Source organism: Myodes glareolus, chromosome 5 (genome assembly GCF_982192425.1).
Source record: "Myodes glareolus chromosome 5, mMyoGla1.1, whole genome shotgun sequence".
NCBI lineage: Eukaryota > Metazoa > Chordata > Mammalia > Rodentia > Cricetidae > Myodes > Myodes glareolus.
The window spans coordinates 97,938,316-97,961,498 of NC_142030.1; the positions used below are offsets into that span (position 1 = coordinate 97,938,316).

The 23,183-nt window shown below is 42.7% G+C and overlaps 1 protein-coding gene across 4 annotated transcripts in view; it reads left to right on the forward strand.

Annotated features, from left to right (window-relative positions):
• Positions 1-23,183, forward strand: part of Nckap5 (NCK associated protein 5) — a 912,731-nt gene that overhangs the window by 281,866 nt on the left and 607,682 nt on the right. For all 4 annotated transcript variants that reach the window (XM_085688321.2, XM_087906588.1, XM_048443779.3 and 1 more), the window contains one exon: positions 4,179-4,252. In XM_085688321.2, the coding sequence (XP_085544447.2) occupies positions 4,179-4,252 (74 nt within the window). The remainder of the gene's footprint in view (positions 1-4,178; positions 4,253-23,183) is intronic.

Here is a 23,183-nt window from a genome sequence, read left to right on the forward strand (position 1 = left end):
TCCAGCTGACCTCCCATGTGTAGTTCCATTATCCCAGAAAAGTCCCCTTCTGCTTTCATGTCACTCTCCCCGCATCACTTTCTCTGTCTGTCTGTCTGTCTGTCTCTCTCACACACACACGCAACATGCACATATGCATGTATGCATGAACATATGCATATAAACCCCCAATATGCATAAGTAAATGCATATATATGTGCATATACTATAGATCATTATATCTGGGAAGTATATAGAGAAAAAAACATGCAATATTTTACACTTTTAAATTTATTTTCTTATATGTATGTATGTATGTATGTATTAGTTAGTGTGGGTATTACATCATGGTTGTGGATGTCAGAGCTCTACTTCCACTCTATTGAGGCAGGGTCTCTCTTGTTTTGTGCCATTGTGCTAAGTACGCATGTACTTCTAGGACATTCTTCTCTTTGCCCTGTCTCATTGTAGGGGTGTTGGGATTACAGGTGCCCACCATTGGATCCAGAAATTTATGTGGGCTTTAGGAATCAGTCTCCAGTCTTCAGGCTTGCACTGCAAATGCTTTAGCCCACTGAACATTCTCCTGGCCCCATTTTATCTGTCTATGCCCCCACGACTCTTCTTGTTCTTTCTCCCACCTCCTTTTAGACTTTTTCATCCTCACTGTTTCTGCTTTTATTCTCTCTCTCCCTTCCCTCCCTCCCTCCTTCCCTGCCTCCCTCCCTCTCTCTCTCCCTTCTTCCCTGCCTCTCTCCCCTTCTCCCTTCCTCCCTCCCTCTCTCCCTCCTTCCCTACCTCCCTCCCTCTCTCTCTCTCCCTTCTTCCCTGCCTCTCTCCCCTTCTCCCTCCCTCCCTCCCTCTCTTCCTCCTTCCTTGCCTCTATCCCTCCTTCTCTCTCTTCCTCCCTCCCTCCTTCCCTGCCTCTCTCCCCCCATCCCTGCCTCTCTCCCTCCTTCCCTGTCTCTCTCCCTCCCTGCCTCCCTCCCTCTCTCCCTCACTCTCTCCCTCCCTCCCTCTCTTTCTCCTTCCCTTCTTCCCTGCCTCCCTTCTTCCTCCCTCCCTCCCTGTATGTATGTACCATTTTCTTTACCCACTCATCTAATGGTGAGCATCTGTGACTGATTCCATATCTTGGCAGCAATAGACATGGGTATCTGGTCTGCTTCAGTTTCAACACACCCAGTGTTTTTGTTTCAAGACTCACTCTAGTCACCTGAAAATGTGCATCAACTCATTAGGCATATGACTATTTGCCTGAGTATTTGGTACGGAATTGTAGTGTCTTAAATAATAATTTTTAGAGACTTATGGCACTCAGAAAATGCATTCTTTGTGCTAAAATGTGTTTGGAAAGATAGTGAAGTGTCTTCAAGTCTGGCTGGATAGATCCAGGGTCACGAACTCAGGTCTGGAATCTTCTGGTGTCTTCCGTCCAAGTCCTAGCTGTGCCCCACTCTCCCATTAAGTGAATATCCCTAAGATGTAATAGATTATATATAATGTGCTTCAGAAAGAGAAATATCAATATTAACAAAAGTCCCTTGTATATTTCAAAATCCACAGAAATAAAACATCAGGTTTTCTGACACCTTTAATGTTGAAATCTCTGTGAACATTTCAGCCTCTACCTGCTGTGGTGGAGAAGCAGCCATCTTTAGGTTATCTCTTCAAACCAGAAAGGAGAACACCAGAGTGAAACAGCAGCATACAACATTTTACACACTGTGTTTGCGAGCTAGCAATTGGAGCACTATCTTCTATGGACCATGTATTCAGAAACAGCAAATCCAAAGTTCTGATTTCACGGTCTATAGACTTTTCTATAGAGTTTTCATGTGAAAAATAAATTCGTCACTTTTCCAGATAGGTTGTTTTAAACCATGGGTTCAGCCACACAGATGTTTATATACAATTTTAAAATAGTATGCAAAGTAATAGATTTGGAGGTTGGAGAGATGACTCAGAGGTTAAGATGGATTTGGAGGCTGGAGAGATGGCACTTGCTCTGATAGAGGCCCTGAGTTTGGTACCCAGCACCCACATCAGGTGGCATAGAACTGTCTGTAACTCTAGTTTCAGGAACTCTGTTGTTCTCTTCTGGCCCCTGTGGGCACTGCACTCACCTCCACATATTCCTACACACACACACACACACACACACACACACACACACACACACACACACACACATTAAATAACAGATCTTTAAAATCATTAAAATAACAAAGTAATAGATTTCATTATAACATTTCAAACATATGTCTCATAAATAGTTTTAATTTGCTCTCTTCCCTCATTCCTCCCATGCCCATGTCTCCCTCTTGCTGGTTCCCTTCCTCCCTGCAAGTTTGCTGTCATGACACATTTTCCCTGCCCTTTCTTTTCCCTTCCCACTTAAGTTCTTTCCTTCCCCCTCCTGATCTTTTTTCTAGTTTAATCACACGCACATGCGCACATGTATACACACACACACACACACACACACACACACACACACACACACACTCATACTCACATACACACAAAGAAGTAAAATACCCATAACGTGACAAAAGAGATAGAAGAAAAACTCCAAGAAACCCCTAGAAGGGAAAGACTTCACATGCTCATGGATTGACAGAATTAATCACGTGAAAATGCCCTTTTACCAAAGTCATCCGTAGATACAATACAGCTCCCATCCTAACTTCAAGGTCTAGAAAAAGCAACCTTAAAATTCATATGACTCACCCAAGGCCCCAACCCACCAAAGTCATCTCCAGTAGAAGTGGCAATGCTGGGTGTGCCGTAACAATCTGCAATTGTCCTACAGAGCTACAAAAGCAGCACGGCACTGGCACAGACATGGAGACCAGTGGCCCGCAGTAGAGGATCCAGAGCTAAACCCACACAGCTACGGCCATGGGATTCTTCAGCAGATGTATTCATCACATATCGGACAAAAGACTCATCTACATTACATCTTCAGGAGACAGGGTGCACCTTACCTTGTAGCTGTTCTTAAATGCTAAAAAAACCTAAACTCACACAAGCATAGTTACAAGTTACAAGTATATTTAAGAAGATAAAGGTGTATATATAAGAAAGTGGGTGTGTCTAAACAATACGATACCCCCTATAAAATACTCTGTATAGTTTATTCTTACTTGAAAAGGACTACTTCCCCAACCCCCGCAGAGCTGGAGAGATGGCACAGAGGTTAAGAGCACTGGCTGTTCTTCCAGAGATCCTGAGTTCAATTCCCAGCAACCATATGGTGGCTCACAACCATCTTTAATGAGATATGGTGCCTTCCTCTTGTGTACAGGCAGGGCACTTATACATAATAAATAAATAAGCTCTTAGAAAGAAAGAAAAGAAAGGAAGGAAGGAAAAAAGGAGGAAGGAAGGAAGGAAGAAGGAAGGAAGGAATTGACAACCCTAAGACCAGTAAATCCAAGGCTTCCACATATACCTAATGTTTCTTCTAAGGGCATCAACATTGGCTTCCTCTGTTTTGCAGTAGAATACATGGACTCCCTATTAATAAGAAAGAAATGTTGGCTGTTTTGTAAGTCAGAGGAATTTTCCACTGACTCAGTAGACACCGAATTCTCTTTGGGAGTTTGTTTATAGAAGCTGTCCCGTGAGTTAGAGAAGTAATATCATGTTCAAGTGACCGTGTACACTATAGAGGTCTAGGTTTCTAAAACTGGGGAAAGGGGTGAACAGATTCTCTCATAGAAATGCATTTTTAGAACATAGTTACTATTGCAGTGACTCTCCATCCAAATATGTGCACACATGAATGCCACCCGACAACCTCACCTATCTCTTCCAGGGCACCATCACTTTTTTCTTTGAGACAGGATCTGCCATTGAACCAGACCTCACCAATTCTAGGTTGACCCACTAGGAGACCCAGTGATCTGTCTTCCTTTGCCCAGAGCTGACTTTATTACGACACCACACCTGGCTTTATTTTTCAAACACAGGTTCTGAGGGTTGAACTCAGGTCCTCATTGACCAAATAAAGCATCTCCCCATCCCACAGTGATTTTGTTGACTGACTTTGTATTTCATGTGACAAACTGATGACATAACTATTGTCACCAAAATGAACGCTTCAGGACTGTTTTGCAATTTTCATGTGTAGTTTCCAGCAAATGGACATGAATCTGTAGTGAGTTGTTATCCCCCTTGGTCTGTCTCTGCAGGAATACATGGACTCTAACAAGTGCATTGAGCACTTGCTGACGCAGCTCAGGGAGCAGCAGCGGAGTCTCTGGCGGTGAGTTAACTCCCACTCCTGTCTTTGTGGGTAGTCGCCGCCATTGCTTTGGAATGTTTAAAATTGTGTTATTTCTGTGCAGTGGAGAGTTTTGAAGCCCGTACTTTGGCATTCAAGGCAAGCATTTTACCAACTGTGCTGAATTCTTATAACGGGTCATGATCTTGGAGCAGGGAGTTAATTGGATTAAATGTGCCTCCTTCGGCTTGGTGCCAGAACTCCCTGGGTATACAAGATCACCGAAAGTTATGTAGGCTTCAACTTCCTAAGTCGTCAGTCATGATTTCAGGAGGGTTCATATTGTACAAACAGTTGAAAACAAGGACAGACTTCTGACCATCCTGATTCTAAATCAAGTGGGTGATGACTCTGATGTTTCCGGGTCCCGATGTGCAGCCTCATTCTGAACATTCCCCTTACTTTCTGGTATCTTCAGCTCTGCAGCACCGCCCTGCTGACTGCTGCCTAAGACACCTGGCTCGGCTCCCAGGGCATTGGGGTTATGACTTTTCCTAATGCTGATCTAAAGCATGGGAGGAACAAATTAATACATATTTGGACTTTATCATGTTAGAATGTTTGATGTTTAAATCACTAAGTTGCTAACTTGAGTTTCATAAACTCATCTGCTACGCGAAGTTTGGTGTGGGATTTGGACAGAAGTAGCCGCAGTTTCTGTAATGGGCCTAGAGAAACCTCTGCACTTTTGCACTCCGCATTTCTGTGAAGCGTGGTTCACAAAATTGACAATTATGAAATCAAAGTATCAGTTGATTACGAAAAATGTTGACGACTCTTTGTTTCTTACAGTATCAAATATTCAGCAAAGACTTAATTGCTTATGTCAAAATAAGCATGTCCTTCTTGTTAGGTTTTAATTTGCTTTTATCTTTAATAAGTAGTAAAACTATACATCTTTTTTTTTTACAAAGAATAACTTTAAAGTAAATTTCTTTGTGGTTTATTATCAGTCGATGTTGGAGCTGTATACCTTATTTATATTCCTGTGTATCTAGAGTTACATAAAAATTTTAGCAGTGAAAAGAGGCCACGTGAAGAAAATAATATGATCAGGCTACATTGTGTAAATTTAAGAAATCTGGAAAAAACATATTAAGACGTTTTATTTTTTAAATGAAACCCGAAGTTAGAAATCGCAGTTTCTGCTGAGAGGAAACGAACAGCTGAGGACCAGTCCTCAGGCCTCAGATTTGCTCAGAGAACATGGGTGGGAACGGCGCCTGGCAGACTTAGATCACGGCAGGAAGTAGACACAAAGGCCCCGTGAACCTTCCTGCTCGAAGATCACTGAAGCTTTTCTCCAGTAAAAGGATGTCAGGTTTCTGGTTCTCCACATGAGAAGGTTGGTCCAGGAAGGCTTCTGTGTGATATTATTTTCATACTGAGATTTTGCTTTACATGTTGGAATCTTTCTCTGGGTTAGGAAAATTATCTGAGACATGTATTCGAATACCCTGGATCAGAAACTGGTACCATGGAAGTGAAACTCTCAAGTCAGTTAGGTTCCTCGGGAGTAGATGGGAAAGGTGGCTGTGATGTCATCTGTTAGTGTTCTGGGTTCCTGTGAGTGTGTGCTTTTCAGGGGTTATGATGGTGCTTGAATTCCTTTTCCAACAGTCTCAGTACCTCTTAGATTTTGAAATACATTTTCTAATCCGTCATTCCATGTTGTGTCATACTACATAAGAATTGTCCCATGAGCTGTCCTTGTCCCAAGGGGAAAGAAGATCCTGTAGTCATTTACTCATGTGTCTATTTTCATCTCTCGGAGGGCAGGGCTTTCTCTGTGCTAATCCAAATTCCACCCTACACAGGCACTTCTTGCTTGGGATAAAGTGCCATATATATTTTCCTTTGTTTAACTCATGCATGATCTTTGGTCATAGTAATAAAAAAATCAGGTTCCCTTCATAAATATACTACTGGGGGAATGTACTAATTGATCCATAACTTGTTTTTTCTTTGAATATAATTTTATTAATTGAGAATATTCACCCTTTACTCTTCACTCTAATTCCTGCCAGATTCATCTTTCACCTCTCCACCCCCTCCCACCCATCTCTACCCCTTCTCCATCCCCTCTCCACCCCTTCCATACTCATAACTTCTTGTTCTCCTTTTCTTTTTCTTTCTTTAATATATATTATATAATATATAATATATTACATGTTATATAATATATATACCACCAAGTACAATTTGTGCCGCCCATATTCTTGTGGGTGTGGGCTCATCCACTGGACCGTGGTAGAACTACCAGGGGCCACACTCTTAAAGGAAACTGAGTCTCTTTCTCTTAGATGTCATCAGTGCTCAGGAGCTCCTCAGTTAGGGGTAGGAACTTGGGAACCCCTCCCCCTCCACGTTGGAATGTTGCCTTCCTTGACTTTCCTGTTCGGCCCATACAGGTAACTGCAGTGGCTATGAGTCATGAGTGTGGCTGTCCTGTCATGTCTAGAAGACACTGGTCATTTTTAATCTGAACAGATACATCAGTTTTCTTTCATTTTTCTTTTCTTTATTTTCATTTTTTGTTTGTGTGTATATGTGGTATTTGTGTGTATAAGCATGTTTTTGCTTGTACACGTGTCGTTATGTGTGTGGATTTCTAAGGTTGATGTTAGGAATTGTCCTCATTGCTTTTCCACCTCATTCTTTGAGGCAAGGTCTTTCAGTTGAATCCAGAATTTGCTGATATGGCCCGTCTCATTAAATAGCTTGTCTTGGGGAGCCTCTGTCTCCACCTTCACAGGCTGGAGTTACAGGCAGATTGCCACAGCCACCTGATACTTACATGAGTTTCTGGGGATCCAAACTCTGGTCCTCATGCTTGTACGAAAACACCAACTGCTGAATCATGTCTCCAGTTCCCCAGTTATTTTGTATTAGTTAATATGATACTTACTGGATTTGTTTTAGGAAACTATAACCTTCAAACTTGTTTGCTGTTGTTTTGGCAAAGTAATACACAAGTAAACTTAGCAACTATGCATATAGTTGTGATTTTTTAAAATTATATTTTTCTATAGATCTATTTGAAAGCATATTTTAAAACTGATTTTTAACACACATAAAATTGCATTTAAACTCCTTATATAGAAATATTCCCTTTGCTCTGTCTCTCAAGAGAAAAATATACACTAACAGTAATAGCTGCCTTCTGATAAAGAAAAATTTCAGTTTAATTTAGACAGTAAGTGTTAAAATATATCTTATGCACATCACTGTGAAGGAGTAATGGTCTGCTAGCTCTTTGAACCATTAAAGACATTCATGGAAAAGGCCTATGTTTTTCTTGCTTTCCCGGGGTAGCTCATAAAACTCGTTGATCTCAGATAAGGCTAAGTTAAAAGCTCATTTTGGGCATGGTAAGAGCTCAGAGTTTTGTATGCAAACCCTTTTGTTTCTCTTTCAAAATGGAGTTATTCTTCTTGGAGCGGTAAAGCCACAGGTACGATATCAGGGGGTCCCATAATGCCCCTCTGTCTGAATAACAGTGGCAGGTAATGAAGGCGTTTGAATGGTCAGGGTGACTGTCAGTGAGGAGATGGAACAGGGAAGCATGGAAAAGGAAACAAAGACCAAGAGTCGATTTCTGCACACTCTATTAATTCATACAGCTACAGCTGATTATACAAACCAACCCTGGCTTGACTGACCTGAAGTGGAAGGGTTTATCATGGTCTATAGTGACATGGCAACTTCACTTAAAGAATCTGGTTGGGGAACAGTGGAGAAAGACATTTCTGTTGATGATCAGGTTTTGTGAATCCTTTACTTGTAAGTCATGTAGATTCTGTGCTGTGTGGAGGACCTTGGGGATAACCTCATGTCATGGACATGAGCTTAACTTGGGTGCCTGAAATGAGCAGAGTCTCCCCTAAGTCAGCATAGACCCCAGTGTTTATTGTACCGTTGATTGGTGATTGCTATAGTCATCAAGGGGTGAACTCTTTACTGTGGCTGCTCACATTACCTGATGCACTAAAGTTGTGTGTGAGCTGCGTTATAATTTCAGAGTCAATCTCTTGAATCTGTTCAATTGCTGTTTTCCAGGTCAGTGAAAGACCCTGTCTCAAACAACACGCTGAAGGGCCCCCAAGGAATGGGATCTAAAGTTGTCCTCTGGCTTCTGTGTGCATGTATATGCTTGTGCATATATAAACATGCACGGAGGCACATATATTCCCAGAAAAATATTTACAGAGGGTTTCCTATCTTCATGCAGGAAGTTACTAGTATTTAGATTTTATTTGTTTTTTTAACCGTCTGCCATGACAGAAAGATATGTCGTAATCACCCTTGAAGTAGCTAGGTTATTTTGGGTTTATGATTACTGTATTATAGAAATAGTCCTAGCATCTGTCTCTGGGATGTGACATAGCAAGGGAGTTCATGGAACTTAAATCCAGCCATTCAAAATAGCAGATAATCAGGTCCAACCTCTTTGGGACTAGCAAATTCTTTTTAAAAAAGTATACATTTGTGGATTTATATAAAGAAAAGGAAGAAATCAGAATCTATAACTAAGTCTAAACCCTCTTAAATTTATACTGAAGTCTTATTTTACTCTGTACCTTCCTATTTGATTTAAAATATGTATGGGGGGTGGAGAAATTGCTCAGCAGTTAGAAGCGTTTGCTACTCTTACAGAGGACCTGGGTTGAGTTCCCAGAGCTCACATTGGGAGCCTCACAGCCACCTGTAACTCTAGCTTCAGGAGATCCAATTTTTTTTCCTGGCCTCTGGGTGCTGTGTTTACTGCTCTTGTGTTCACACCCCACCCCCTGCACACAAAGAATTAAAAATAAAATCTAAAAAACCCACATGAAGTGTATATTTGTGTGGAACCACAATCTTTATTGCCCGTGCCTTAATTTGTTCTGATACAGAAACTTACCATTAAGATGAAAGTAGTTTTTGTAATGTGATTTTTATATCTTCTACTATTTCTGATTTGGCTAACTACCTTTGATTGACAAGAAATAACGTAAGAAATAATAGTGGAAGATATCTCCAATATTTGAATAACATATCCATTTGCAGCTTCAAATTAAGAGTTTAGAATTCATAGACAGTTGGAAATTACAAATTGAACTCATGAATATTCATGGCATGAAATTACTCTTTCATGCCACATGTGAAATATGTATGGAAAGTGACAGCAGCATATTATCACAGCTATGGAAGGGGGAGGAGTCTAAAGGGTGCGAGAATTTTTGTCCTAGCCTGTCAAAAGTAGCAGATGAAAAATACTCAGGCGGATTTCTTTGTGTGTAGAGAGAAGGCATCAACATAGCTAGCCTTCTAGTCTCAGCCTGATAGTGTGGCAAACACACGCCCAGAAGCAGCTCAGGGGAGAACAGGGTTTATTTACCTTAAATTTGCAGGTCACAGTCCATCACTGGGGGACGTCAGGGCGGAAACTCAGGCGGGAATGGGAAGTAGGACTGACAGAGGAACACGGGAGTTTGGCTCACTCACAAAGCTCATGCCTAGCCAGCTTTCTTATACAGCCCAGGACTGCTCAGGGAATGGCACCACCCACAGTAACAATCAAGACAATTTCCCACAGAATTTCTCAGGTGCTAATCTGATATAGGAAATTCTAGGAATTGCCTCCTAGATGTCTCTATGCTGTGTGAAGTTGACAGTTACAAGTCACTAGGGCAACTGGTGTTTTAGATTTCAGAGCATCAAGACTGCATGAATTGTGTGTAGTAAGTACATTTTATTTTCAGAAAATACACTTAAAATATCTCTTATTCTAGTCATTTGATAATACTCAGACATTGTGTGATGGTAATTTGCAATCATCCTAACCTTTGAAGAGTTTAGTAGAAGAACCTAGCCTAAAAGATTGAACAGGTCTCCGGTGACTCACCAGATGATGCTAAGGTCTTCGCTTTGGATTTTAGAAGTCACATTGGAGATGGTCAAAGGTGTTGTAAGAAATAAAGAGGTCAGGCCGGAGGAGCTTACTGCATCTCTGGAAGGACCTGAGTTTGATCCCTAACACCTACATAAGAAATTGGGACATGGTGATATATTTGAGATCCCAGTTCTGGGGAGGTGGAGACAGGTGGGCCTGTGGGACGCATGGAGTCCCTCTTCCCAGGGACAGATCATGTCCCCAAATTCAAAGTGGATAGCATCTAAAGAATGACCTGGAAGTTGACCTCCAGCCTCCACACATATACACACACACACATGCATACATACACGCACATGCACACACACACTCACATACTTACACACACTCATTCACATTACACACATACGCACACACCAAGGAATAAGGAGATCTGCATGACTATAAGATCATATTTGTAGAGCCTCCCCCCATAGACTTCAGGTCATGATGCATATTGGTTAGGTTTTGTTCAACTTGACTCCAAGAAGAACCACCTGGGAAGAGTGAATCTCAAGTGAGATTTTTTTTTCCATCAAATAGGCCTGTGAGCAAGCTTATAGGGCAATTTCTTGTTTGCTGAGTGATGTGAAAGGGCTCCACTCATTGTGAACAGGCCACCACTGGCCTTTGGGGCAAGATGTGAATGCAAAGCACTTGAATGTGAGCTTGTAAGCAAACCAGACAGCAGCACAGTCTCTGCTTTTGTCCCTGCTTCCAGGTTCCTCCTTTGAGTTCCTGCCCTGACCGCCCTCAGTGACAGAGCACACCAAAGTGTAAACTAAATAGACTCCTTGGTCGCCATGTTGGTTTGGTCAATGTTTTTCATAGCAAGAGAAAGCCCAGTAGGACATCAGGTTCATCATAATCATTTAAGCCCTTCAACAAGCGCTGTTGAGACACGATATTTTCTTGTCATAGGGATAGAATTGTTATGGGCATTCCATGGTGTTTAAGACCATCCCAGGTTGTCACCCACTGCCAGGAGCACACATATTGTGACAACCTAAAATATCTGCAGACACTCTCCTGCTGTTTACCTGGGGACATGAATATCTCATGCCCCTCTAGTAATCACGCATGGAACCATTGTCCTAAGTACAGATCAAGAAACACCAATAGCCTGAGTCACTACAGATATTTTAAGAAAATATACTGTGACCAAACACATGGGAAAAATACTAGGTGACACCCAGATGTAAATTTTGTAGTTGCAGAATTTCTTAGGACCCTTAGCATTGCTCATATGTTTTACATATATATAAGGGGGGAAACAACTGAGAAAGATACTATGCCAAGGTCAAACCCCATGTATGAGTGCACCCACATGCACACATATTGCTCACACACGTAGGCACCCCCCAATCTAACCCATTTGAGAACATGTGCTTTAAGTTACTGAGAAGCATACCTTAGGAAATGGTATGTTAGTCTTGATACCTAAATGTATAACATAAAAACTTGAACCTTATTCCATGTTTTTCATCCTAATGATAATGGGCCAGATAGGTTGGTAGTAAGACATAATGTGAGAAGTCTGAACGATTAACAAGAAAAGTGCTGCAAGAAACCAGACAAAGCACCAAAGCACTTATTGCTCGCTCTCTCTCTCTCTCTCTCTCTCTCTCTCTCTCTCTTTCTCTCTCTCTCATATGGTGTGTGTGTGAGTATAGGCAGAAAGACATAGGAGATCTCTGTTGGTATTCCTGAGGTGACTGTCAATCTTGTTTTTTTTGAGACAGGCTCTCCCATTGCCTGGAAGTCCTCACTTGTGCTGCGCTGGTAAACCAGGGAGCCCCAGGGATCCTGCGCACTTCACTTTCAAAGATCTGAGGTTATGGTGCACGCCACCATGCCTGGCTTTTTAATACAGGCTTTGGGGAGCCAAGCTCAGACCCTCGTGTTTGCATGGCAAGTCATTTATTGAATGAATCTTCTCCCTGGACTAAAACTCTAGTTTTTTGTTTTGTTCTGCTTTGTTTTTTTCCCCTCGCTTTTCAGAAGGTTGGCTGAAGCCTCAATAACTAATCCCAAGAATCTATAAAGTATTGATCAAAACTGTTTGCCTTGGTAAAGCACTTAACTGCTCCTTCCCAGGGGACGCAGTTCCTGCACCGCCAGAAAGAGTGAGGCACTTAATTGAACAACATGTATAGAACCTGTTAGAAGAAAAGTCCCGAGGCTCCTCCCTTCCAGCCATCAAACGATTTTAACAACTCTAAAATTCTTGAAAAATAGAACTTCTCCTCTGCTTTCTGGTTTGAGTGTGATTCCTACTCTAAGGAAAGGGAATTTAGGATTAATATAACTTCGCTTTCTTTCTCTGGATTCAAATGCTTCCCCAAAGACTATGAAGACCAAAGTAAAATGACCCTAGCCCCAAACATTCATCCATGCTGTCTGTAATAGTGAGGTTTCCTACAGTTTCCAGGAGAAGTTTTTGCTTCCATTCCTCTAAAGAAGTCACTTCCAGGAAAAAATTATTTTCGCAATACAGACAGAACTCCACTTTTGGGTCAGCCCAGGAGGTAAAGCTGTCTGTTGTCAAGGCTGATGATCTGAGTTCCATCTCTGGGGCCCACATAGTGAAAAAATGGTTCTCATAATTTGCCTGCAGACCTTCACAGGTACACATGCACATGCATGTGTGCACACACAGTTTGTGAAAGTGGCATTTAAAATGCTTTTACATTTGTTTATTTAGTGTGTGTCTGTGTATGTGCATGTCCATAGGTATGTGTCATCTCTGTGTCTAAAAGAATGACATTGAAATTATCTGTTGGAAGCCATGTGTCATTCTAGCTCTGAGAAGAAAAGTCTGTAATACCCTATTTAAAAAAATGGGCTTCTGGTTGTAAAGCACAGAGCAACAAAAGTTGATCCTGCATAGCATCGAGCTCCAACTGTCCCAGAGTCTTAGATTTTCATCCCATGTGTCCTGGCTCTCGGAATCGTATTATCCAACCTCTTCAAGAGCTAGCGTGCCTCTTTTTCTCATGGGGTTAATTGATGTAGACTAAAGAGATGTGACTATTAAATACTCGCCTCGGCTGTAATCATAGCTGTCCACTGGGGCGTGGGGGGTGTGTCTTAATTGGCAACATGCAAACTTACTCTGCGTGAATCCTTAACAGTGGACACAGACTAAAATAAGAGCTGCAGTTTGTTTAAATCCCTTCAAGAGATAAAGAGGCTGTCTCTGGGGGGTTGGGTGTGTAGCAGTGACAGGGTTTAGAGCTCTCTAACAACAATGAGAGCAAAACAGTAGCCTATGCCAACTCTGTAACAGCTCCTGGACTCCTCCCCAGAGCCACAGGAGATCGGGCTAGTGGGCTACCTATTGCTTCTCCTCCTCTCAACCCTTGTGTTAAATTTCTGAATCATAGCCATGTTCTCAGCAAAGTACAAGACCCATGGCTCCCCCTGGACAGCTGTCAATGCCATTCCCCCAATTACCCACCAGGGGTTGTTTGAGAGAGTCAGACAATTCCAATCTCCAACCAAGATAAGAGTCTGGCCCCTAAGCCACACCTCCGCCCTGCACAAAGGAGAATGAAGCAGGGCATTGGTTCATGCTCCAAAGTCATGCCATCCCTGCAGCATCTTAAGGAGGATGGCAGGTGAAGCCATACACCAGATGATTACTTACTGTCACCTGCTGACCCTGCTGTAAGGAGGAAAGGTGCATTTTGCCTTCATGTTTCTGAAGCCCGCCGGAAGACACAACATTGTCTTCCCAGGTTCATTTATTTGGGTGATTTGTGTGGGATCTGCTTGCCTGTTTGTTTATGGGATGCCCAGTGTTTGAACAAAAGTCATTTAGGGCCAGGAGAGTATTTTAGGACCATACCCAGTATGATGGCAGAGTCAGATCTGGTTTTATTATATTTAATCTGGCAAAACAGAGCAATATAGACAGGGTTGCTAGATTAACCTCTGGAAGCATGAATGTACCTTCCACTGGAATTAGGAAAATACGCCTACTTTAATGGTGGGTTTTAGGTACGCAAAAGCCTGCATTGAAATATATTGCAGTGAAGGCTCACGGGTGACTGGAAAGTTGCACTACGAGGGGTTGAGAAGATGACGAGCTGGCAAGGAACTTGCCACCCGAGCACAAGGACCTTGACTCAGTACTCAGAACCCACATGAAAGGATTAGGTATGACATCATGCCCTTATAGTTCTGGTGTAGACCAGGCAGAGACAAGTGGATCTCTGGGGCTCGGTGGCCAGCCAGCCTAATCTACTTACTGAGTTCTAGCCCAGTCAGAGACCCTGTCCCTAAAAACAAGGTAGGTCATACCTAATGAACCACAACTGAAGTTGTCTTTTAATCTCATCACACACACACACACACACACACACACACACTGTACGTTCATGCATACACACAGGAAGCATACATCTAGCTTAAATGAGTTTATATATATTCTTCGAGAAACAGTCTCCAAGTATGGCATGCCGGCTCAGAAGTGACAGGCCTGGGACAGTCAAGACGAATGTCAGCAATCTGAAGACATTTGTCTTCCTCTGCCCTTGTTATGTTTAGACCTCTACTTAGCAATATAACAGCTAGGAGCCTAATGCAATTTATTTGAAATTAAAACAAAGAGCCCCAAGCAAAAGGCATCTTGTAGATTTATCTGGGAAAATACAAACATTTCCCATGCAGTTGAAAGAAAAACTCCCAGCTGCATGGCCCAGTTGATATAAATACATTTGGTGAACTCTGCAGTTCATATGCAGGAAAAGATGATAAAAGGCCCCTTCAGCTTAGAAAGAGAAATGAAATGGGTAATTTATAGTGGTTTTTTGGTTTAATTTTAGTTTATGAAAAGTTAATTTAATTTATGAAAAGTTCACTTTTTTTTTTGCTCATAAGCGTGATTTTTAAAAAGTGATTGTTAAAGTCTAACTCTGCACATTTATGTGTCGGGCAACTGAGCGTGAAAGGACTCACACAGGTATAGGGGTGAATAGGAAGCATGTGTACAAGTGGGCTTGTGTGTGTGTGTGTGTGCATGCGTGCACTCTTGCAGGCCATTGGTTGGCAAGGGGTATCTTTATTTGTACTGACCTCCTGATTTTTTGAGACAGGCTCTCACTAAGCCTGAATTTTGTTGTTTATTGAGCACCACCTCTGCGTTCAAGTGCTGGGGCCACAGGTGTGGATACTGTGGGCTCAGCTCAGGTTCGCCAGCTTGCACTGCATGCGCCTTCCTCACTGAGCCATCTCCTAGCCTGAAAGGAGCAGCTTTCCCCCTTCCATTCTTCCAGAGATTTCCATGCTCAGAAACCTGACAGGGTTACTGATTTCTACCTTTACCCGAGGATCTGGGAGAGGAATATTTGTGTCTCTCAATTTCTTTCCTGCAGAGTTTTTGCTGTGCCTCAGTGTGTGTTGCATGTTACAATCAGACCTTATAAATCACCCCAAAGAAGGGCGATCTGGGTGAATGATTCTAAAGCAGTGAGCAGTATGTTTGTTCAGTTGTTGAGAGAGGACACTTGACATTCAGCAGACACAGCTTCTAGATCAGCTGGAGGGTTGGTAAAGCATCCCTGAGTTCACGGACAGACACCATCCAAGGTGCTGTGTGTGGATCCACGCCTACTTTCTTCTCAAGCTACACCTTCCCTGGACACCCAATAATGATAAACCATAGATATGAACTCTGTGGTGGAAATCTAGATTGTTCGCTTATGTAAAGTGTTGTCTGAGTTATCAGAAGTCCAACAAGTTCCCAGCCCTATGTCCAGTAATTATCACAACGTTATATGGAGGTAAGGGATCCAGAACCCTCACACAAAATCAATTTTAGAAATGTTAATTATATATATATATATTATGTGTGTGTATAATACATGCAAAAAATGTATAATAAATACACACACATACACATAAATCAGTAACCTGAGTGGGTCAGTGGAAGGTATGAGTGATGAAGCCAAAGAGACACTTTAGATACATAAACCCACTAAGAGTTGGAAGGGGCAATTTCCTATCTTCATGCACCTCCTTGGCTTGGAATTCTGACTCCCAAGCTGTGTCTTGGCCCAAACATTCCAGAGGTAACAAAAAGCACTCTGGCGGATGGTGAGCTGCAGAGTGAGGTCAGAGTCTGGGGCCACTTTGGAAAGGTTTTCCAGGAAACCATTCTATTAAATAATGTTTAAGTTTGCCCAGGCATTTTTAGCATGGCATGGTACAATGAAAAGTCAGTCACAGGATGTTAACAAGGGCACAGTGGTCACAGTGAGGTTACAGTCTCTATGAAGGGAAACTGTGCTGTCGGGCACTGGCTCTGCAGTATCTTTGAGAAACATAGACTCACTGGCTAATCAGAAGCCAAATGTTTTAATCCAGGTCTACTCACTTGTCTTATTTGACTCTGCTGTATCACTTTTGATGTAGTGAGGGACTGGAGATGGGTGGTGGCAAGTAGAATGCTTGTCTGCCTTGCAGAGAGCCCTAGGTTCTGCTCCTCACATCACATACATCTGTTGTAGTGATGTATGTCTGAAATCCTACAGGAAGCAAAGGCCAGGGAATCACAAGTTCAAGATCAGTCTTAGCTATACAGTGAGCTTCTGGCCAGTCTAGGTTGCATGGGTCTTTGTGTCCAGAGAACAATAGATGATGAGAAGAAGAAAGAAACATGAATAGGGTCTGCTGCAGGGGGAAAACTAGTAATTCTGGGATGTCACAAATGAGTGCAAGTCTCCAATTTGTGCATGAGTGCATGCTCATGTGTGTGCACACACACAAATAATAAAAAGAAAAATAAGTCTTTAAAAACTAACAAATTTTCTTTTATCAGACAGGCACACAGTAATGCTTGCTGCAGGGAACATTTGCTCTGTCATGATATTGAAAATGGACTCAAAGTCATGCCTATCTGAAACATGCCTTTCTCCCCTCAACTGCTTTAAGTTTTTGTTCCCAGAAAAAAAGAAAATTGGTAACCTAGGAAAGTCACCTGATGCAGTTGTCACCTGAGGGGAAATGTTACTACATTATTCATTAAGTATGTGTGTGACATACACACACACACACACACACACACACACACACACACATATATATATACATACACACACACACATATATGTATATATATACACCTGTGTATAGGAATGTGTGAGAGTACATGTACCCACAAGTGCACACGTGACTGCCAAAGATCAACAGCAGGTGCTTCCCACCATCTCTCCCCAATGAGTCTATTTGTTGAGACAAAATCCCTCCCTGAACTTGGAATTGGGCTTGCTGACCACAGAGCTCAGCAGCCCTATTGACACTCCCCCAGTGCTGGCTTAGAGGTGCGTGTGCCCGCGCCTGGCTCCTGTGTTGTTGGAGGTCTGAATTCAGGTCCTCACACAGTAGTCATGTTGCAGAATTATTTCTCCAGTTCCAGATCCTTCAGGTCATTATAACATCTCACCAAAGATCAGCTTACCAAATAACAATACAGAGAAGTCTGAGTCCCGAGGGTGACTAGCAAAAGCAAACATCTATAGAGCAGGGGAAGGGGCTGGGTGTCACAGTGAAGTCTCAAATGTCTCTCTCTCTGACCCTGGTCTCTCCTGACTTCTTTACCTTCACGCATTGCCCCTGCGGACACACTATTTTTTTTTTTTACTAATCTCCATATTGAAATCAGTAAGTCCTACCCATTTGTCAAAGATCACCCCAAGTTTCTTGCTCCCCATCTTTCATATGGGTTCCTCAGCATATCTGGGTTCCCATCCTGTCAACCTTGAGACTATATTATATGTGGAGAGATATCTTTTGAAAACTGCAGAATTATCCCCTATATCTTCATTTGGCTTTCTCAGATATTGTCAGTGCCGTGAAGCAGTGGCCAAGGTAGCGCTGGATGCAGCAGGCCTCAGCTAACGAGCTCTATGTGGTGTCTCGCTGGGCAGACTGTATCAGGATTGCTTGTTTCCGTCATCAGTTCTGAACACTACAAACCTGAAAGCCTGCTGTTTGCCACAAAAACCTGTCTGCCTGGCCATTTGGCTCCAGGGCTCTGCCTGCCTCTGAACCACGATGCTGTGATTATAAGCATGTGTTCTCATGGCATCTTTTTATTACATGGCTGTAGGAGACTGGACTCGTGTTCTTATGCTTGCCATACAACCGCTGTCCTGACTGAGCTGTTTTAACCTGTCGAGTGAGTGTTGAAGGAGAGAAACTGTAGCACTAAGTTATACCCTGACAGTGGGGTGCGAAGTAGGATTCCCCAAGTATTATCATTGATCATAGAGAAAGACATTCTTGAGGTAGGACTGTCAAAGTGAGACCTGGGTGACCACCTTTCAGTTCAGCACAGAAGGGGGTCTGTATGACCCTCATACTGCGCGATGTAACATCCGTCTTGCTGGCCGGGGACATGGCTCGGGTAAAGAGGGCTAGTTGTAGTGTACTCACATTCAGTGGTTCACAGTTTTCTGTATCTCCGGATCTCTCTCCTCTTCTGGCTTCTGTGGACATGTGCATGTGTGCATGCTCATGTGTGTGCACACACACAAATAATAAAAAGAAAAATAAGTCTTTAAAAACTAACAAATTTTCTTTTACCACCTGGCCATAATGTTGCCATTAGGGACTATATGTGTATCTGCTCTACCTTATTTGTACCATTTGTGTGTGTGTGTGTATGCGCGTGCATGCGTGTGCGTGTGTGTGCGCGTGTGTGTGTGTACATATATATGTGTGCATGTGCTCATGGGTATGCTTGCATATCAGAGATTGATGCTGGCTGTCTTCTGAAGTAATTTCTCCCTTAAATTTTTGAGATAGTCTCTCATTGAAGCTGTAACCCTCTGATTCCGTTAGGTGCTGTGGGCAGCCTCCAGGAGTTCTCTTTCTGTTCCCCAAGTGCTGAGAGTCCAGGCAGTGAGTGCTACACCTGGCTCTTAAATGCGGGTTTCAGGCCGGATCACAGGTCCCCACGCTCACACTGTAAGCATTTCCAAGCAGGGCCATCTCAGCAGCCTTTCTAAGGACGCAAACCCTAGACATTAAATGTTTCCCTTCCAGCTTCACTTCCTAAATGCGCCGCTATGGACTTCTTCCCTGGCGCAGCAGCTTGTTGCTCTCACCCGTCCGAATCACGGCCGCTGATGGGCAGCTCCAGTTGGTCAGTTTCCTTTTCCGATCGTTTGTTTATTTTTCTAGACAGGGTTTCACTGTGTAGCCCTGGCTGTCCTGGAACTATCTCTATAGACCAGGTTGACCTGGAACTCTGCCTGCCTCTGCCTCCTGAGTGCACAGTCACCACCACCAGCAATCTTACTGTTGTTATGGTTGTGGTGCTCAAGATCACCGGAGGGCTTCCCACAGGCTAGACAAACATTTTGTCCGCTGCGCCACGAGCCGGCACTTTGGTTCTAGTGTTAGCGTGTGTGGTTGTGATATAAGTATGATGTATTTTGCTATGGCCGGATGACAGGTCCAGTTTTCGTCACCCTGTGAGAGAGGCTTATTATTCTGACTTCATGATTTTTCTCCCAGTGGCACTAATCGCTAATAACCTTTAGGCAAAATACCTAACATTCCAGCCTGAGTCACACATATCCAATTACTCTCTTGTGGACTCCAAAAATATAAATCATTATTTCAAGAAAGGGCAGGGGTGTTTTAAATTTAGAAAAATCCATTTCCACCCTAATCCTCCTTGTAAATTGCCTGGTCCTTTTATATTTTCATGTCTTCATTTCTCCAAAGCCACGGCTTTATTCTGTGGGTAAGAGTTCACATTGGAGTTAATAACGATGAGGAAATCGGCAGCCTTCACGATGTTAGAACTTGGTTGGACAGATTCGCTGGCCTTCCAGGAAAAAAAAAATGTAGTAAATTTTAGAATGTTACTGAAAGGAACGGTTGCTAATTGAGCTTTTCCTGGCCCAGCGTTCAGGAATTGTGGGAGAAAGAGTGCTCCTCTAATGTAGTATTTATCTAGAGAGAACAGAAGATTCTTCTGGGGGCGGAGAGTCGAGCTGGGCCTTTGTAAGGATGTGCTATTGTAATCCACGTTTAATCTCTTCCAGTTCCCACTCTGAGTACAAACATCGCCACAGCACTATAGAGGGCATTTCCCCCGCAGCTGGAAAGCCGGACAGTTCTCTCGGTCCTTCTAATTATAAAGTTCATATTTGAAATGATTTTTATCATTGGCCAGCAGTGAAACATGACTCTGTGAAACTTGCCTTCCAGGCTGGAGAGATGGCTCAGTGGTTAAGAGCACACACTGCTCTTTCAGAGGACCTGAACTCGGTTCCCAGCACCCATATCAGGCAGATCACACCTTGTAACTCCAACTCTAATGTTCTATTCTGTCTTCCATGGGCACTAACACACACATATACAAATGAACATTCACACATAAATAATAAAACCTTAGTTTAAAAAACCTAGTTTATGCCGCTATTTCTAGGAAAGACTCTTTCATAGCCGACTTCCTGGTATTTTGGTTCTTTAAATCTTTTCCTATTTCACAATGTTCTCTGAGCTGGTGATGCAGGAGCAGTGATGAAGATGTGTCTTTTAGGACTGGGGCTCCTCATGATCCATTGATCTCTGCATTATGTCTCGCTGTAGTTTTTAGATGATGTCCATTTGCTATAAAGAGAGGCTTCTTTGGTAAGGGGTGGTAGCTACACTTATCTGTGGGTAGTAGGGAATAATTCCTTTTTTTAAATCTTGCCTTTGTCTCTGTCATGGTGATGAAGACTATGAGGTAAACACAGCGTAGATTATTTTTCCTGGAAATATTGCTAGGTGTTAGAGCACATTACTTAACTGGGGCTATTGTCAGAAGCAGGCATCCTAAGATTTTCCTAGAGAAGATGTGAGTTAAGCTTTAGAGGCAATAGCTGATCAGCTTCTCAGCAAGAAACACAGGAAGGGAGGTCAGCTCGGAAAGTCTGGGAAGATTTGGGCAACTAGATAACATAGTCAGGCTTTTATGTAAGTATGCATGTTTAAGTATGAATGTACATATGTGTATATATTTTTAAGTGTGAATGTCTGTGTGTGTGTGTGTTCAAGTGTGCCTGAATGCATGCATCGGGTGTAATCCAGAGGTCAAAGTTTGGTGTTGGGTGTCTTCCTGAATAATTTTCCAGTTTATGATTTTGAGACAGAGTCTCTCAGTAGCCTAGATTTACCAATTCAGATAGGCTTGCTGGCCAGTGAGCCCCAGAGATCTGTGTGTCTCCATTTCTCTGGCACTGGGTTTACCTTTGTGTCCTGACACATTGAACTTTTTCCATAATGGTTCTGGGATCTAATTCCAGTCCTCAGGCTTGAAGCATTTTTCTGACTGAGCCATCTTCCCAGCATCCTTCCTGGGATGTCCACACTCAGATTTGATATAAAGGTTGCCTGACACTTCTGAGTAGATGAAATCTTTCACTAAGCACATACAGCTAGGCACATCCACTCCATGGTGGGCTGGGAACCATGCGCTGCACATAGAGAAGTGATGGCAGCAGAGGCTGCTGTGTAGTGAGAAGAGTTTGGAATTGCTGCATGGACGTCTGTGTGTTGACAGGAAAACCACAAAAGGTTCACAGATTCAGGCTGTCTGGAGAATTCCTGCTTCTCATCTGAGCAATCCAAGGAGACAAGCGTGCCAGCCTCTTTATGCAGACTTCCTCGTGGGATTGTGGAGACCTGAGGCTACCTCAAAGTTAGGAGGAGAAGACGTCCCTCATGCCTCCCTGTGAGAATAGGAAATGTTACAGTTGTCCGGCTAATGTGTAGTCAAAGCATGGTGCGTGGGTGCTTGATTGCCTATGCATGCTTCTTTCTCCATGAGACTCCATCTTGTTTATTTATTAATAATTTATGAATTTACTCATCTACTTATTTTTTGAGGCATTGCCTCACTGAAGAGGATCCCCAGGGATCTTTCTAAATTTGCCTTACCAGCCCTAGGATTACAAGTGTGCATGACTGCCCCGGGCTTTTAAATGTGAGTTCTGAGGATCTGAACTCGTGTCCTTCTGCTTAGGTAGCAAGCACTTTGTATTCATTGCGTCATTTTGTCATCCCAAATGACTTGATCCTTGAATGTCCATTTCTGAACCTTGTCCAACAACTTCACTGTGACATCACATACTATGGTGTTCGGAGATTTTTCCTAAATGGAAGTAAGACTTGCCAGGGAGCACCTTGGCCACCTACCATTTCAGTGTCTGACCGTGTTGGCCAAACCACAACTCTTTGATGTCAACTTCAAACCCACATAGCATGACCACACATAACCATTTTTACTCATTACCTGTGACAGACCTATTATTAATTTATATAAGCCATTTAGATCTATTTCTGTCTCTAGCTTCTCCTACCTCTGGTTGGATAATGAGCTCCATCAACTTAATCCTACTCTGTGGGGCAGAGCGTCATTGTGTTTGTTCTAAATACAGGCAAGCTGACATTCTCACCCCTAATTAGGCATGTTAAAGCATCGTGGGCAATCCCACATCTGCCTACTCATGGGTGCCTCCCACTTCACTTCCTAAAAGTAGAAGAGACACAGTGACAGCACTGGACTCACTCACCTCTCTTTGATTTTAGTTTTAATCTTTGAAAGCTCTGAGTATATTTAGAATTAGTGTGAAAAATTCAGTCTTTTTCCAAATTACATTTACTTATTTGTGTGTGTGTGTTTGTAGTGTGTGTGTGTGTGTGTGTGTGTGTGTGTGTGTGTGTGTGTATGCAATGTGCAAATGCCTATTTGTGGAGGTCTGATGACAACCTATAGTAGAAGATTCTCTACTTCCACAGTGTGGGTCCCAGGGATCCAAGCCAGGTTATCAGGATTGGGGGCAAGTGCCCTTACCTACTGAGCCCCATCCCCCACTGGCTCATTGCCCACTCTTTGGTTTGCCACTTTGTAACAACTGAAAACTTCTTTGTTCCCTGGACCCTGCAGAAAGAAAGAAATAAAAAGGCAGAAATTAGACAGTTAAGTTCTGACTT